The following is a 15,812-nucleotide window of genomic DNA, read 5'->3' on the forward strand; positions in this document are numbered from 1 at the left end:
ATGCACACCCAGAGCATGCCTTTGCTCTGCAAGCAAAAATTACGGACAAATTTATAATGTGCATGATAGGAGCAGAGCTAAGGCAAATTAATCTTTCCCTGAAAGAAGAGGGAACACGAGCCAGGAGGAAACTACAATGCTTCACTGGATCAGACAAATAAATGATTTGAAATTAAATTAAGTCTTTGTATATTTATTTTAATATTGGCAAAATAAGTTGGTTGATTTAGGATCCCTAGCTGTTATTATAATAATTGTGTTGTATTAACATTTGGCAGCTCATGTATCAGTTTTGGTGATACAAATCCTATTGAAACTTGTCTAACTCTGTTCTTTACATTGTCACTTCAAATATGTAGAACATGTTATTACATGGGTATCTATTTTCCCTGTCCACTTGAAAAGGGCAATGTTTCCAAATTGAAGGCCTGTGCCACTTCAGGGAAACCCCTTTGTTAAAATTGGACATTTACAGTAGCCTATACCTGTTTGTCACGACACTGACTGTGTACTGCACGTTCGCTGATTTAAGGTGGTTTACACATTACACTAAGTTTACAAACACGTTTCACGAACATAATCTATGTACGTCATGCTACAAAATTACTGTTTAGCTGACACTATCAATATTCTTTATCTAAAAATACCGACATGCACATTGCACACATTGTACAGTAACAGCACTTACTGTAGTTCAATGCTTCTACATGACCTGTCAGTGTTGTTGTCTTCTTCTCTCGGGTTTCATGGCGGTTGGCAAACCTAAATGGTGTATTACCGCCACCTACTAGACTGAGTGTGGAATCAGTGTTGTTGTCAGGGGGGGGTGGGTGGAGGTCGGGGAGAAGCAAACCACGCCTACTATATTTAGGAGACCATTTGTAGGCTTTGTAGGCTTTTAGCCTCTAGTGGATCCAATGAAGATGGCCCATCTTCATACATAAACCATCTTTGGTTAAAGCCCAGCTGCACGGGGTTTCCCGGTCATGAATCCACGGGTCCGCCTGTAGTCCCTCCTCCTACCACTAGGACCCAGAGCTTCAACGTTGGAAAGCCTGCCTGCCCCCTTGCGTAAACCCCCCATTTGTACACTCTCAGAGTTAAATTAACATTGATTTCACAATATAAATCGGGGGTCCCAGAGATAGAAATGCCATTAAATGGGGGTCCGTAGACTAATGCAGGTCAAACATGGGGGTCCTTGAAATTAAAATGGTTGAAAATCACTGCTAGATACACATCTTCTTTGATTGGGGTCCATGCATGGCATATCTTTTCAAACGGGGGGTCCGCGGGCTATTTAGTGTCAATTTGGGGGTCCTTGACATGAAATAGTTTGGGAACCACTGCTGTATATCACAAAAAACCGGACAATGATGTGTCCGGTGATCCGGTCAGAGGTTGAGGTGGGTCTAAGACCGGACTGTCCGGCGGTGAAACCGGACGGTCTGGCCACACCCACTGCTATCTGACCACCAATCACAACGCGCGGTGACGTCACGGATCCAAGATGGCGGCTCGCTGTGCTTCTGTGTGTTTGTTGTGTTAGTTTGATGTGTAATTCCTTTCCAGACCCACCGGATGACCTTTAGATCCAAACTAGCGTTGGGTCTTAGCTAGTCTTTTTAGCTCCACATATGTGGACTTTTATCGTGACTTTTTATCGTCATTTCGTCGTGACATATCGTCTCCTCGGCTCTGCATTCAGCCTCCAGACAGCGGCTAGGTTGGTTGAACACAACTCACTATAAAGTGTGTTTATTAGTTATTATTATTAAGTACTGTTCATTCATCAGTGTGGCTGAAACACTCACTATGAACTGGCTTTATTTAGCTTGTTGTTGTTGTGTTGAACAGCTGCTAATCATGGTGTGTGTGTGTGTGTGTGTGCGTTGTATTGAAAGCTGCTAGTCATGTTGTCTAGCCGTGCGTGTGTTTTATCTAGCTGCAATTTGCAACACTAGACTAGCCCTGCATTGGCTACGAAGGGGTGTGTGTGTGTGTGTGTGTGTGGGGGGGGGGGGGGTTCCCCTGAGGCTTCATGTTAAACAATCTGAACCCCCCCCTCTCTCTCCCACCCCCCCACGGCTATATTGTCAGGACACAAGGCAGGTCACAGCCGGGTGTGAACTGCTATGATGTTGCTACGTTATTAGTGTGGTTTACTTTATTCTAGATAAACTTCATGTCGTCTCGCTCGATCCAGATCATTGATTTATTTGCCGTATTCTGTGCGTAGCGTCTCCGTTTGATGTTTATCCCACTTATCGTGGTCTTGGTTTGCTAATGGTCCCCAAATCTCACAATCTGAGTCACTACATGGAAGTTCTAACAAAGAGTCCAGTATTTGAAGACAGGTTTTAATGGGATGTCTATTTTGATGTTTCTTTTGATGGCAAAGTTCTTAGTTCTTGCCTTTTCTCTCAATATATCCGATTTGCTCAGAAACACATGATGTAAAATCTCCATTCATTGTCAATGGGAATTAAATGTTTGTGAAAGACAAAAATCTACACTAATAGCTGAATATAGGAAGGGCTAGCGCCCCAAATCTACACTAGCTAAATATAGGAGGGGCTAGCGCCCAAATCTACACTAGCTAAATATAGGAGGGGCTAGCGCTCTATAAATCTACACTAGCTGAATATAGGAGGGGCTAGCGCCCAAATCTACACTAGCTGAATATAGGAGGGGCTAGCGCCCTATAAATCTACACTAATAGCTGAATATAGGAGGGGCTAGCGCCCTATAAATCTACACTATAGCTGAATATAGGAGGGGCTAGCGCCCTATAAATCTACACTAATAGCTGAATATAGGAGGGGCTAGCGCCCTATAAATCTACACTAATAGCTGAATATAGGAGGGGCTAGCGCCCTATAAATCTACACTAGCTGAATATAGGAGGGGCTAGCACCCTATAAATCTACACTAATAGCTGAATATAGGAGGGGCTAGCGCCCTATAAATCTACACTAATAGCTGAATATAGGAGGGGCTAGCGCCCACATCTACACTAGCTGAATATAGGAGGGGCTAGCGCCCTATAAATCTAAACTAATAGCTGAATATAGGAGGGGCTAGCGCCCTATAAATCTACACTAATAGCTGAATATAGGAGGGGCTAGCGCCCACATCTACACTAGCTGAATATAGGAGGGGCTAGCGCCCTATAAATCTACACTAATAGCTGAATATAGGAGGGGCTAGCGCCCACATCTACACTAGCTGAATATAGGAGGGGCTAGCGCCCACATCTACACTAGCTGAATATAGGAGGGGCTAGAGCCCTATAAATCTACACTAATAGCTGAATATAGGAGGGGCTAGCGCCCTATAAATCTACACTATAGCTGAATATAGGAGGGGCTAAGGCCCAAATCTACACTAGCTGAATATAGGAGGGGCTAGTGCATTAATCTAGCTCCGCCCCTAGCCCCGCCCCATCTGCATTGTAGTTCACTCCCACCCCTCTAGCTCCTCCCCTAGCCCCACCCCCTCTGCACGGTAGTTCACTCCCACTCCTCTAGCTCCGCCTCTAGCCTTGCCCCCTCTGCACTGTAGTTCACTCCCACTCCTAGCCCCGCCCCCTCTGCACTGTAGTTCACTCCCACTCCTCTAGCTCCACCCCTAGCCCCGCCCCCTCTGCACTGTAGTTCACTCCCACTCATCTAGCTCCGCCCCTAACCCCGCCCCCTCTGCACTGTAGTTCACTCCTACTCTGCTAGACCAGGACATCTCTCTCGTTCCCCCAGGCTTTTCTTTCAGGCTTTCATTTATTTAGCTGGGTACCGAGGCTGGGTACCGAGGCTACTAGTTAGCATGTAGCATTCAGTACTTCTAGCCTGTTGAAGAGACCTTGGTCATGTAGCATTCAGTACTTCTAGCCTGTTGAAGACACCTTGGTCATGTAGCATTCAGTACTTCTAGCCTGTTGAAGACACCTTGGTCATGTAGCATTCAGTACTTCTAGCCTGTTGAAGACACCTTGGTCATGTAGCATTCAGTACTTCTAGCCTGTTGAAGACACCTTGGTCATGTAGCATTCAGTACTTCTAGCCTGTTGAAGACACCTTGGTCAGAGAGAGAACCCTGATTTTCAGACATCATTTTGAGATATGAGCATTTTTCTGAATGAAACTATACAAAATATAACAAGATAAAATAAAAACTATATATATATATCTATATATATATATATATAGTTTTTATTTTATTTTGTTCTGCTTCAGTGGCTTAAAGTGTACCACAGCTATGGTACCACACGGAGGCAGCATTGCGCAGGCTGGCTGACAGAATGTGTTTACTTAGCCTACAGGCTGTATGTGAAAATGCCCCATGGAATAATAATTATGAACAAAATATAGGAAAGAATAAAAGGACCCGCAAAAATGGGTCCCAAACCACTGTTTGGGAAACTGTTCTATGAGCTACTCTATGTATGTAAGGTTACTGAATGTAACCACTGTTCTATGAGTTACTCTATGTATGTAAGGTTACTGAATGTAACCACTGTTGAACATGGTGGACCCTGTTGTAAACAAGTGTAATGCTTAATTGGGTCATCCACTCACAGCTACTGTATGTATGTAAGGTTACTGAATGAGAACTAAAAGGTTATTTTTTTTCTACTGGTGATTTCCACAGATCAACACAGGGAGAGATCTACTGGATCACCACAGGGAGAGATCTACTGGATCACCACAGGGAGAGATCTACTGGATCACCACAGGGAGAGATCTACTGGACATGGCCTCCATAGAGGAACAGAGAGAGATGGACCAGAGATGTGGACTGATTGATCAAAGGATGAGGCCTGTAGTGAAGTTGTACAGGATAGGTATGGGAACCCCTGTTGGTGTTTGCTGGTTAAAGCATTTTGTTATACTTTATCTATTGGAAAAATAGCAGATCTACAAGCTCATAGCGCGGCACGCCCTATTTCTATTCTAAGCTCCATCTCGAAAGTGATGGAAAAAATAGTCTATGAACAGGTTGAAAAGTATCTTGCCACTAATGGATTAATGTACGAGTTCCAATCTGGCATCAGAACATCCCACTCCACTGACACATGCCTCCTCTATTTGAGCGACCACATCAAACACGAGGTGGATGCTGGCAAATACTGTGGCATGGTCATGCTGGACCTCCAAAAGGCGTTTGACACCGTGAACCACTCCATACTGGTAAACAAGCTAAAAGCTATTGGTTTTGATAGCACATCAGTGAGCTGGATGCAATCCTACCTGGAGGGGAGAGAACAGATGGTCGAGGTGAACGGAACACTGTCCCCCCCCCTCCCAGTGAGCTGTGGCGTTCCACAAGGAAGCATACTAGGGCCTTTACTGTTCCTAATATATGTAAACGACATGACATCAGCTCGTGACTGCAACTTGTTCCTGTTCGCAGATGACTCAGCACTGCTGGTCTCGGACAGGATCAAACTGCAGGTTGAAAATACCCTCAGCTCTGAACTCGGTAGAATCTGCACCTGGCTCGCTGATAACAAACTATCTTTACACCTGGGAAAAGCTGAATCCATTCTCTTCGGATCAAATAGTAATCTCAGCAAGGCAGATGGCTTCTTGGTTAGAGTGGGTGACAATATTATCACACGAAAAGATGAAATTACCTACCTAGGTTCCATTCTGGAGGCTAATCTTTCCGGTGATTAAATGGCCACCAACGTAATCAAAAAAGAAGATTCCTTTACAGGATCTCCTCACTGGTCAACAAAAACACCTTGAAGACCTTAACAGGAGCCCTCGTACAAGGTTTCTTTGACTATGCATGCACCTCTTGGTACCACAGCACCTCAAAGGCCCTTAAAACAAGGCTCCAGACCTCCCAAAACAAACTGGTCAGGCTCCTACTTGGCCTCACCCCCCGAACCCACCTCACCCCTGCCCACTTTGACAGGCTGGAATGGCGTAGGGTCGACGACAGAGTACAGCATCTTGCAATGGGTCTGGTCCACAAGATTCGATACACCACCAAGATACCCATGTACTAGATACTTCCTTAATGTTAACGAAGTCCACACCCACAACACCAGAGGGAGTGCAACAAACCATGTACAACCCAGATTCGGCACAAACAAGGGACTAAATTATTTTCGCTCCTATGCCACCAAAATGTGGAACGCCCTACCAACAGTCATTAAGACATGTCTCCCCCCTGCTCCGCTCCCTGCACTGGCTCCCGCTCGCATTTGAAACAGACTTATAGCATGTCATGTAGACAGCACAATAACAGTACAGCATAGTATAATATATATGTATAGCTTATATGTATAGTGTCATTATATATAGATATGTTCTAGTTACGTTCTTAGCTTACGCATGTTTCTTGATAAATGCTTTTTATATATGTGATGTATTCCCATGCTTTTTGTTCTTGCTTAATGTAAGTCGCTCTGGATTAAGAGCGTCTGCTAAATGCCTAAATTGTAAATTGTAAGACATGCGAATCCCTTGACTCCTTCAAAACCGCTCTCAAAGGGCACCTACGGACGGCTGCAATTCGAAACTGGCCCCCGTAAAATCTGAATCCCCCCCACCGCCCACCCCTTTTCCCCCTCACTGTATATGTTTCTTTTCCCTTTTTACCTCCTTTATGATGAATTCCTGTTCTGTTCTTTGACTATATAGAAGTGTCTATTTGTATGTCTCTAAATGTTTTGATGAATTGAACATGGTGGACCCTCTTGTAAACAAGTGTAATGCTTAATTGGGTCGTCCACTCACAGTTAACAGTCTTTGTATTGAGTTTGTGCTTGAAATGTACTGTAATTCTGCAAACTGTTAATAAATATTTCAATCAATCAATCAATGAAACCGAGACGTGGGCTTGATGTCTATACAAGCGCCGCCTGGAGTCACTCAGTCACCATCCCATGCATGCGGGTGGTGCTTAGAAGCCCCGCACGGCCAGGGTTTGTAATGAAATCAAGTGCTCTTCCCTAGTTCAGCTACAGATATGCAGGATCACTGTGGAAATAACACGCCTCTGTTCTTCTGTTCTTCTGTTCCTTTATGCAGAGTCCAGCCTGCAGGTGAAGGTTACTGAACGTAACCACTGTTCTATGAGTCATCCAGCACCAACCAGCAGCGTTTCTGTTAAACGGGAACCTGAAGACGAGGTTAAAGTTGAAGTTAAAGAAGAACGCCTGGACAGCAGTAAGTTTCATTCTCTCTCTTTCTTTTATGCTGTTATTTTCACTCTAGGGTTTTCCAGTGATGCAGATGGACAATGCTTCACTCTAGGGTTTTCCAGTGATGCAGATGGACAATGCTTCACTCTAGGGTTTTCCAGTGATGCAGATGGACAATGCTTCACTCTAGGGTTTTCCAGTGATGCAGATGGACAATGCTTCACTCTAGGGTTTTCCAGTGATGCAGATGGACAATGCTTCACTCTAGGGTTTTCCAGTGATGCAGATGGACAATGCTTCACTCTAGGGTTTTCCAGTGATGCAGATGGACAATGCTTCACTCTAGGGTTATCCAGTGATGCAGATGGACAATGCTTCACTCTAGGGTTTTCCAGTGATGCAGATGGACAATGCTTCACTCTAGGGTTTTCCAGTGATGCAGATGGACAATGCTTCACTCTAGGGTTATCCAGTGATGCATGCTTCACTCTAGGGTTTTCCAGTGATGCAGATGGACAATGCTTCACTCTAGGGTTATCCAGTGATGCATGCTTCACTCTAGGGTTATCCAGTGATGCAGATGGACAATGCTTCACTCTAGGGTTATCCAGTGATGCAGATGGACAATGCTTCACTCTAGGGTTATCCAGTGATGCAGATGGACAATGCTTCAGGCATGCCCAGTAGGCCAGACAATGCTTCAGGCACACGACACAAGAAAGGGGTTATTGTATGTGGGCTTAGTGATCATTTTATGATATTCTGTACCCGCAAAATACAAAAACTTAAGACCGGCTGCCACAAAACAGTCATATCAAGGGACCTCAAAACCTACTCTAGTGAGGTCTTTAACCAAGTATTGGAGAGTCTGGATTGGTCCGATGAGCTTAAAAGCACACTTATCGAAGAAGCTTGGCTTGGCTTCAAAACCAAATATACATCAGTACTGAACAACATGGCTCCTTTGAGAACCACCAGGGGCAAAACCCGCTCGGAACCATGGATGAATTCGGACATACTGGCTGCAATGAAAGCCAGAGACAAAAAATGCTCTGAATTTCTAAAATGCAAGTCAAAGCTAGCCAAGCGCTTCGACAGTGTTCGCCAAGCTCGTTTGAACAACCTAAATACCCAACGAATCAAGCTAAGAAACAGTGTAACTGCCATGACCAAATCAGCTAAAAGTAACTTCATCAATGATAAAGCACAGGGAAAAAAAAACAATCCTCATGAGCTCTGGAAGCTACTAAACAATCAACTAGGCTATGGTCAGAAACTAAAAACCAGGTTTTCAAACATAAACATCAAATCGGACAACACTCTCATCACTGACAACCTTGATGTGGCCAACTACTTGAATATCTTCTTTACAAACATAGCAACAACTCTGGTTAACAAACTGCCCTCCCACTCTGGGCTCTTTGGTGTAGAGCACATTACAACCTTCTACAGAAACCTAGGTGTTTGTAAAGACGATTTTAAACTAGTTATGGTAACAACTGATGAGGTAATTAAGAAACTGAGTGCCCTCCAACCCCACAAGGCCACAGGCCATGACAACATTCCCTCCAAATTTCTCAGAGACTCAGCCATCTCTATAGCTCCAATCATCACCCACATAGTAAACCTCTCCATCAAACAGGGACAGGTCCCCCAAGATTTCAAACTGGCCAAAGTAACCCCCTTGCACAAGAAAGGGAGTAAATTAGACCCCGGCAACTACCACCCTATTTCTATTCTTAGTTCCATCTCGAAAGTGATGGAAAAAATAGTCTATGAACAGGTTGAAAAGTATCTTGCCACTAATAAATTATTGTACGAGTTCCAATCTGGCTTCAGAACATCCCACTCCACTGACACATGCCTTCTCTATTTGAGCGACCACATCAAACAAGAGGTGGACGCTGGCAAATACTGCGGCATGGTCATGCTGGACCTCCAAAAGGCTTTTGACACCGTGAACCACTCCATACTGGTTAACAAGCTAAAAGCAATTGGTTTCGATAGCACATCAGTGAGCTGGATGCAATCCTACCTGGAGGGGAGAGAACAGATGGTGGAAGTGAACGGAACACTGTCCCCCCCCCTCCCAGTGAGCTGTGGCGTTCCACAAGGAAGCATACTAGGGCCTCTACTGTTCCTAATATATGTAAACGACATGACTTCAGCTTGTGACTGCAACGTGTTCCTGTTCGCAGATGACTCAGCACTGCTGGTCTCGGACAGGGACAAACTGCAGGTTGAAAATGCCCTCAGCTCTGAACTCGGTAGAATCTGCACCTGGCTCGCTGATAACAAACTATCTTTACACCTGGGAAAAACTGAATCCATTCTCTTTGGCTCTAATAGTAATCTCAGCAAGGCAAATGGCTTCTTGGTTAAAGTGGGTGACAATGTTATCACACGTAAAGATGAAATTACCTACCTAGGTTCCATCCTGGAGGCTAATCTTTCCGGTGATAAAATGGCCACCAACGTAATCAAAAAGGTCAACCATAGAACAAGATTCCTTTACAGGATCTCCTCACTGGTCAACAAAAACACCTTGAAGACCTTAACAGGAGCCCTTGTACAGGGTTTCTTTGACTATGCATGCACCTCCTGGTACCACAGCACCTCAAAGGCCCTTAAAACCAGGCTCCAGACTTCCCAAAACAAACTGGTCAGGCTCCTACTTGACCTAGCCCCCCGAACCCACCTCACCCCTGCCCACTTCGACAGGCTGGAATGGCTTAGGGTCGACGACAGAGTACAGCATCTTGCAATGGGTCTGGTCCACAAGATTCGATACACCACCAAGATACCCATGTACCTGTCTAGATACTTCCTTAATGTTAACGAAGTCCACACCCACAACACCAGAGGGAGTGCAACAAACCATGTACAACCCAGATTCGGCACAAACAAGGGACTAAATTATTTTCGCTCCTATGCCACCAAAATGTGGAACGCCCTACCAACTGTCATTAAGACATGCGAATCCCTTGACTCTTTCAAAACCGCTTTCAAAGGGCACCTACGGACGGCTGCAATTCGAAACTGGCCCCTGTAAAATCTGAATCCCTCAAACACGAACGCAAGGACAACACAAGAGACGGTCGCGGCCACACAGCCAACTCAAGGTATGGCCACTGAGCCAACTTGGGGACCCAACGCAAGGACAACACAAGAGACGGCCACACAGCCAACTCAAGGTACGGCCACGGAGCCGACTTGGGGACCCAACGCAGCTCCTCCAAGGAAAACAAACAAATAAACGGAGCTGAACGTGAATCCCCCCCACCGCCCACCCCTTTTTTCCCCCTCACTGTATATGTTTCTTTTCCCTTTTTACCTCCTTTATGATGAATTCCTGTTCTGTCTATAGAATTGTCTATTTGTACGTCTCTAAATGTTTTGATGATTTGCAACATGGTGGACCCTATTGGAAACAAGTGTAATGCTTAATTGGGTCGTCCACTCACAGTTAACAGCCTTTGTATTGAGTTTGTGCTTGAAATGTACTGTAATTCTGCAAACTGTTAATACATTCTTCAATCAATCAATCAAAGGCATGCCCAGTAGGCCAGACAGTGGAAGATTTGTCCCAAAATAAATTGCAATAGTAATCATTCAAGGTGTTTTATGATCCTTGGTCGTCCAAATATCATAAAAAATTGTGAATTACCGTAAATACATTTTGGATCATGGTAAATTCAGGGTTTGAAAGTTGGGTAGTCTTGCCCTTAAACTGTTAAGGGCAAGTCGCTGTTTTTAGCCCAATGAGTGTTTTTTGTGCAACACTAATGCTTGCAATTAGTGTATCAAACCCCTAGTTTGACACGTTAGCATATTTAAAATTAGACATTTTTGCCTTAATAGGATGGTACCCAACTTTCAACCCTTGAATTTACCATAATCCAAAATTGACATAATTCACACTTTTTAATATGTTTGGATTTGGATGATCCCTAAGGATCATAAAAAAACCTTGAATGATTACTATTGCAATTTCCTTTTGGTCACGCCCCTTTTTAGCTTAGATTGAACCCCGACCTCCTAGTTTCAGTTTCATTGTCCACTGTCTGCAGTGGACACTGTCTACAGTGGACACTGTCTGTCTGTCTACAGTGGACACTGTCTACAGTGGACACTGTCTGTATACAGTGGACACTGTCTACAGTGGACACTGTCTACAGTGGACACTGTCTGTCTACAGTGGACACTGTCTACAGTGGACACTGTCTGTCTACAGTGGACACTGTCTGTATACAGTGGACACTGTCTACAGTGGACACTGTCTGTCTACAGTGGACACTGTCTGTCTACAGTGGACACTGTCTGTCTACAGTGGACACTGTCTACAGTGGACACTGTCTGTCTACAGTGGACACTGTCTGTCTACAGTGGACACTGTCTGTATACAGTGGACACTGTCTACAGTGGACACTGTCTGTCTACAGTGGACACTGTCTGTCTACAGTGGACACTGTCTGTCTACAGTGTTACGGTGCTAGAGACACTGTCTACAGTGGACACTGTCTGTCTACAGTGGACACTGTCTGTCTACAGTGGACACTGTCTACAGTGGACAATGCTTGGACTTCTGTCGTGCCCAGGCAGCTCTTCAACCCAAAAGGTTCCGACAAAGTTCGACCACAGTTGGAGATGTATTTGGGTCAGTGGATCTACAACAACCCGTGATGTCACATCAAGGTCTTTCTTCTATCCCTTCATTCCAGTGCAGTGTGTGGAGTCCAGCCTGCAGGAGAAGAGGAGTTCTGCAGTACCAACCAGCAGCGTTTCTATCAAACAGGAACCTGAAGATGAGCTTAAAGTTGAAGTTAAAGAAGAACACCTGGACCTCGGTAAGTTTCACCTTGAACAACACCTGGACCTCTGTAAGTTTCACCTTGAACAACACCTGGACCTCGGTAAGTTTCACCTTGAACAACACCTGGACCTCGGTAAGTTTCACCTTGAACAACACCTGGACCTCGGTAAGTTTCACCTTGAACAACACCTGGACCTCGGTAAGTTTCACCTTGAACAACACCTGGACCTCGGTAAGTTTCACCTTGAACAACACCTGGACCTCGGTACGTTTCACCTTGAACAACACCTGGACCTCGGTAAGTTTCACCTTGAACAACACCTGGACCTCGGTAAGTTTCACCTTGAACAACACCTGGACCTCGGTAAGTTTCACCTTGAAAGTCAATGCATTCTCCCGTTCAGTTGGTTGGAGTGGTTGGTACCGCTCTCTGGTCTCAAACCAATAGAAGGTCTCTAAAGTAACTCATAACTGCAGTACGGTCCCACGGAAACCTGTGTTGAAAGGGAAGGGAGGGAGTTCTAACTGTGATGATGTTTTAGTACACAACACTTTATTTAAATGAGTTCTAACTGTGATGATGTTTTAGTACACACCACTTTATTTAAATGAGTTCTAACTGTGGTGATGTTTTAGTACACAACACTGTATTTAAATGAGTTCTAACTGTGATGATGTTTTAGTACACAACACTTTATTTAAATGAGTTCTAACTGTGATGATGTTTTAGTACACAACACTTTATTTAAATGAGTTCTAACTGTGATGATGTTTTAGTACACAACACTTTATTTAAATGAGTTCTAACTGTGATGATGTTTTAGTAGTTTAAATGAAAGGGAGGGCTGTGGAGCACATGTGTGGACATGTAAGAGTAGCAATCATTACAAGCAGTTAGTGGTTCCACCTCAGGCTCTCTACGATAAGAAGAGGTTGTAGTTATCATTTCTCAACTCCTCCAGGATATCAACCATTTCAACCAGAACTGACTGTGGACTCCAGACTTCAGGTGAAGACGACCTCTCTGGACTCCACCAGGGACACTTCTGCTGAACAGGACCGACCCAAAGACCAGCCAGACCTCCGTAAGTTACTTGTCCACCTTTGGTTTCATTTGCTGTAGCTTACATTCATTGTTCTGCTTTTGGATCATGTGACGTCTCACAGTTTCATGCTTTCTTTCACGTTAGAATGAAACATCACATTGTACTCCTGTGTATTATATTGTGGATATAGTGTATACAGCATGTCTGACTGTCAGGACATATCGTCCCATTGTTCGGTAGGTAGTTCAGTTTTGACATACTCGCAAAGGCTAAATATTACAAAGACAGTTGGTGACAAACTGGTGTTGGCTTGATGGGTTATTTATAAAAATGCACAATCAGGGATGCATAATAACAGTTCCATTTGAAATGTTTAAATTACTGCATTGTTCTAAATCTCAACTAGATTCCTTTTCTCTTTGTTTTCAATCCAGTGTTGCATCTTCCATCTGGCTTCCCTGTCCTACCAGCAGTCAAGGGACAAAGGAGCGTGGCTAAACCAAAACAGCACAGCTGTGATCAGTGTGGAAAACACTTCACTCAAATATCCCACCTTCAAACACACCAGAGAATCCACACTGGAGAGAAACCCTATGGATGTGACCAGTGTGGAAAACGCTTCACTGCAAAGTCCAACTTTAAAACACACCAGAGAATCCACACTGGAGAAAGACCATACCACTGTGACCAGTGTGGGAGCAAGTTTAAGAGCAATGCTGACTTCATAGTACACCAGAGAATTCACACTGGAGAGAAACCAGAGAAAAACTATGGATGTGATCAGTGTGGAAAACACTTCACTAAATTGTCCATCCTTAAAAAACACCAGATAGTCCACACTGGAGAGAAACCCTATGGATGTGATCAGTGTGGAAAACAGTTTAGTCAAATATCCAACCTCAAAACACACCAGACAATTCACACCGGTGAAACACCATACCACTGTGACCAGTGTGGGAGCAAGTTTAGGACAAAAGATCAATTAATACAGCACCAGAGAATTCACACTGGAGAGAAATCAGAGAAAAACTATGGATGTGACCAGTGTGGAAAACACTTCATTACAAAGAGCCACCTTAAAGCACACCAGAGAATTCACACTGGAGAAACACCATACCTCTGTGACCAGTGTGGGAGCGAGTTTAATTACAAAGGTGACTTAATAGTACACCAGAGAATTCACACTGGAGAGAAACCCTATGGATGTGACCAGTGTGGAAAACACTTCAGTAGAAGGGACTACCTTAAATCACACCAGATAATTCACACTGGACTGAAACACACTGGACTGAAACCCTTTCATTGTAGTCTGTGTGAAAGAAGTTTTACTTCATCACGCAATCTGCGAAGTCATGAGCAAACCCACGTGAAACAGAAACCCCACCTCTGTGGCGTGTGTGGAAACAGGTATTCTCACAGATCCAGCTTAGTAGAACACCAGATAATTCACACAGGATCTAAACCTTACCACTGTGACCAGTGTGGGAGCAAGTTTAAGAAAAATTCTGAATTAATACGGCACCGGAGAGTTCACACTGGAGAGAAACCCTATGGATGTGACCAGTGTGAAAAACACTTCACTCAAATATCCCACCTTAAATCACACCAGAGAATTCACAGTGGACTGAAACCCTATCAAAGAGGGAGACCGTTCCACTGTGACCAATGTGAGAAGAGCTTCGGTAGAAAGGGTGCTCTAAAACTCCATCAGCGCACCCACACAACCACTGCAACAACTGTAGCATGATGCTATACTGTAGCATGATGCTATACTGTAGCATGATGCTATACTGTAGCATGATGCTATGTTTATTTTCTATTAGTATCATTTTTAATATCGCCCAAAGGCCGATGGCATTGTTTTATTTGTTTTATTTTTTTTTAATTACTTTTAAACTTCATACTGTAAATCAAAACCAAATTGTCAGTGAAATCCTTCCCCACAATAACATAACACTAGAATAGAGCCTTGAGGGACTCCAGGGGGTCCCATATAGGGTTTTAGTCCTGTTCCTCTCTTTTTTTAACTGGGCCTAACTGGGCCCGGCCTGAACTGTTCTAGGCCCGAAAACCTAATGGTTAATTAATTCTCATTGGCTTCAAGCTAACTCACACACGCCCATAGTCTATTTAAGACACGCCCACAGTACATCAGGTGGTCTGTTTAAGACACGCCCACAGTACATCAGGTGGTCTGTTTCAGACACGCCCACAGTGCATCAGGTGGTCTGTTTAAGACACGCCCACAGTACATCAGGTGGTCTGTTTAAGACACGCCCACAGTACATCAGGTGGTCTGTTTAAGACACGCCCACAGTACATCAGGTGGTCTGTTTCAGACACGCCCACAGTGCATCAGGTGGTCTGTTTAAGACACGCCCACAGTACATCAGGTGGTCTGTTTAAGACACGCCCACAGTACATCAGGTGGTCTGTTTAAGACACGCCCACAGTACATCAGGTGGTCTGTTTAGGACACGCCCACAGTACATCAGGTGGTCTGTTTAGGACACGCCCACAGTACATCAGGTGGTCTGTTTAAGACACGCCCACAGTACATCAGGTGGTCTGTTTAGGACACGCCCACAGTACATCAGGTGGTCTGTTTAAGACACGCCCACAGTACATCAGGTGGTCTGTTTAAGACACGCCCACAGTACATCAGGTGGTCTGTTTAGGACACGCCCACAGTACATCAGGTGGTCTGTTTAAGACACGCCCACAGTACATCAGGTGGTCTGTTTTAGCGCTCACTATTCTGGGTTCACTTTTTCATGCTCGCAGAGACTGTAGTTGTTCA

General features: G+C 44.4%; 1 protein-coding gene across 1 annotated transcript; it reads left to right on the forward strand.

Moving 5' to 3' along the window:
• The first annotated feature begins 1,565 nt into the window (after nt 1-1,565).
• Nucleotides 1,566-15,410, forward strand: LOC306931772 (uncharacterized protein). Its single transcript, XM_079532402.1, has 6 exons — nt 1,566-1,726; nt 4,648-4,840; nt 7,041-7,178; nt 11,875-12,000; nt 12,929-13,051; nt 13,447-15,410. Exons 2-6 carry the CDS (start codon nt 4,750-4,752, stop codon nt 14,757-14,759), a joined length of 1,791 nt encoding a protein of 596 aa, XP_079388528.1. The 5' UTR covers nt 1,566-1,726; nt 4,648-4,749; the 3' UTR covers nt 14,760-15,410.
• Nucleotides 15,411-15,812: the final 402 nt, after the last annotated feature.

The sequence above is a fragment of the Electrona antarctica genome, assembly GCF_951216825.1.
Source record: "Electrona antarctica genome assembly, contig: SUPER_10_unloc_1, whole genome shotgun sequence".
Taxonomy (NCBI): domain Eukaryota; kingdom Metazoa; phylum Chordata; class Actinopteri; order Myctophiformes; family Myctophidae; genus Electrona; species Electrona antarctica.

Excerpts from the sequence above, each read along its gene's own strand:
- LOC306931772 (XM_079532402.1), top strand. The coding sequence starts at position 4,750 with ATGGCCTCCATAGAGGAACAGAGAGAGATGGACCAGAGATGTGGACTG. Across the intron at positions 4,841-7,040 it reads AGTGAAGTTGTACAGGATAG|AGTCCAGCCTGCAGGTGAAG; the intron begins GTATGGGAACCC and ends TCCTTTATGCAG. Across the intron at positions 13,052-13,446 it reads CAAAGACCAGCCAGACCTCC|TGTTGCATCTTCCATCTGGC; the intron begins GTAAGTTACTTG and ends TTTTCAATCCAG.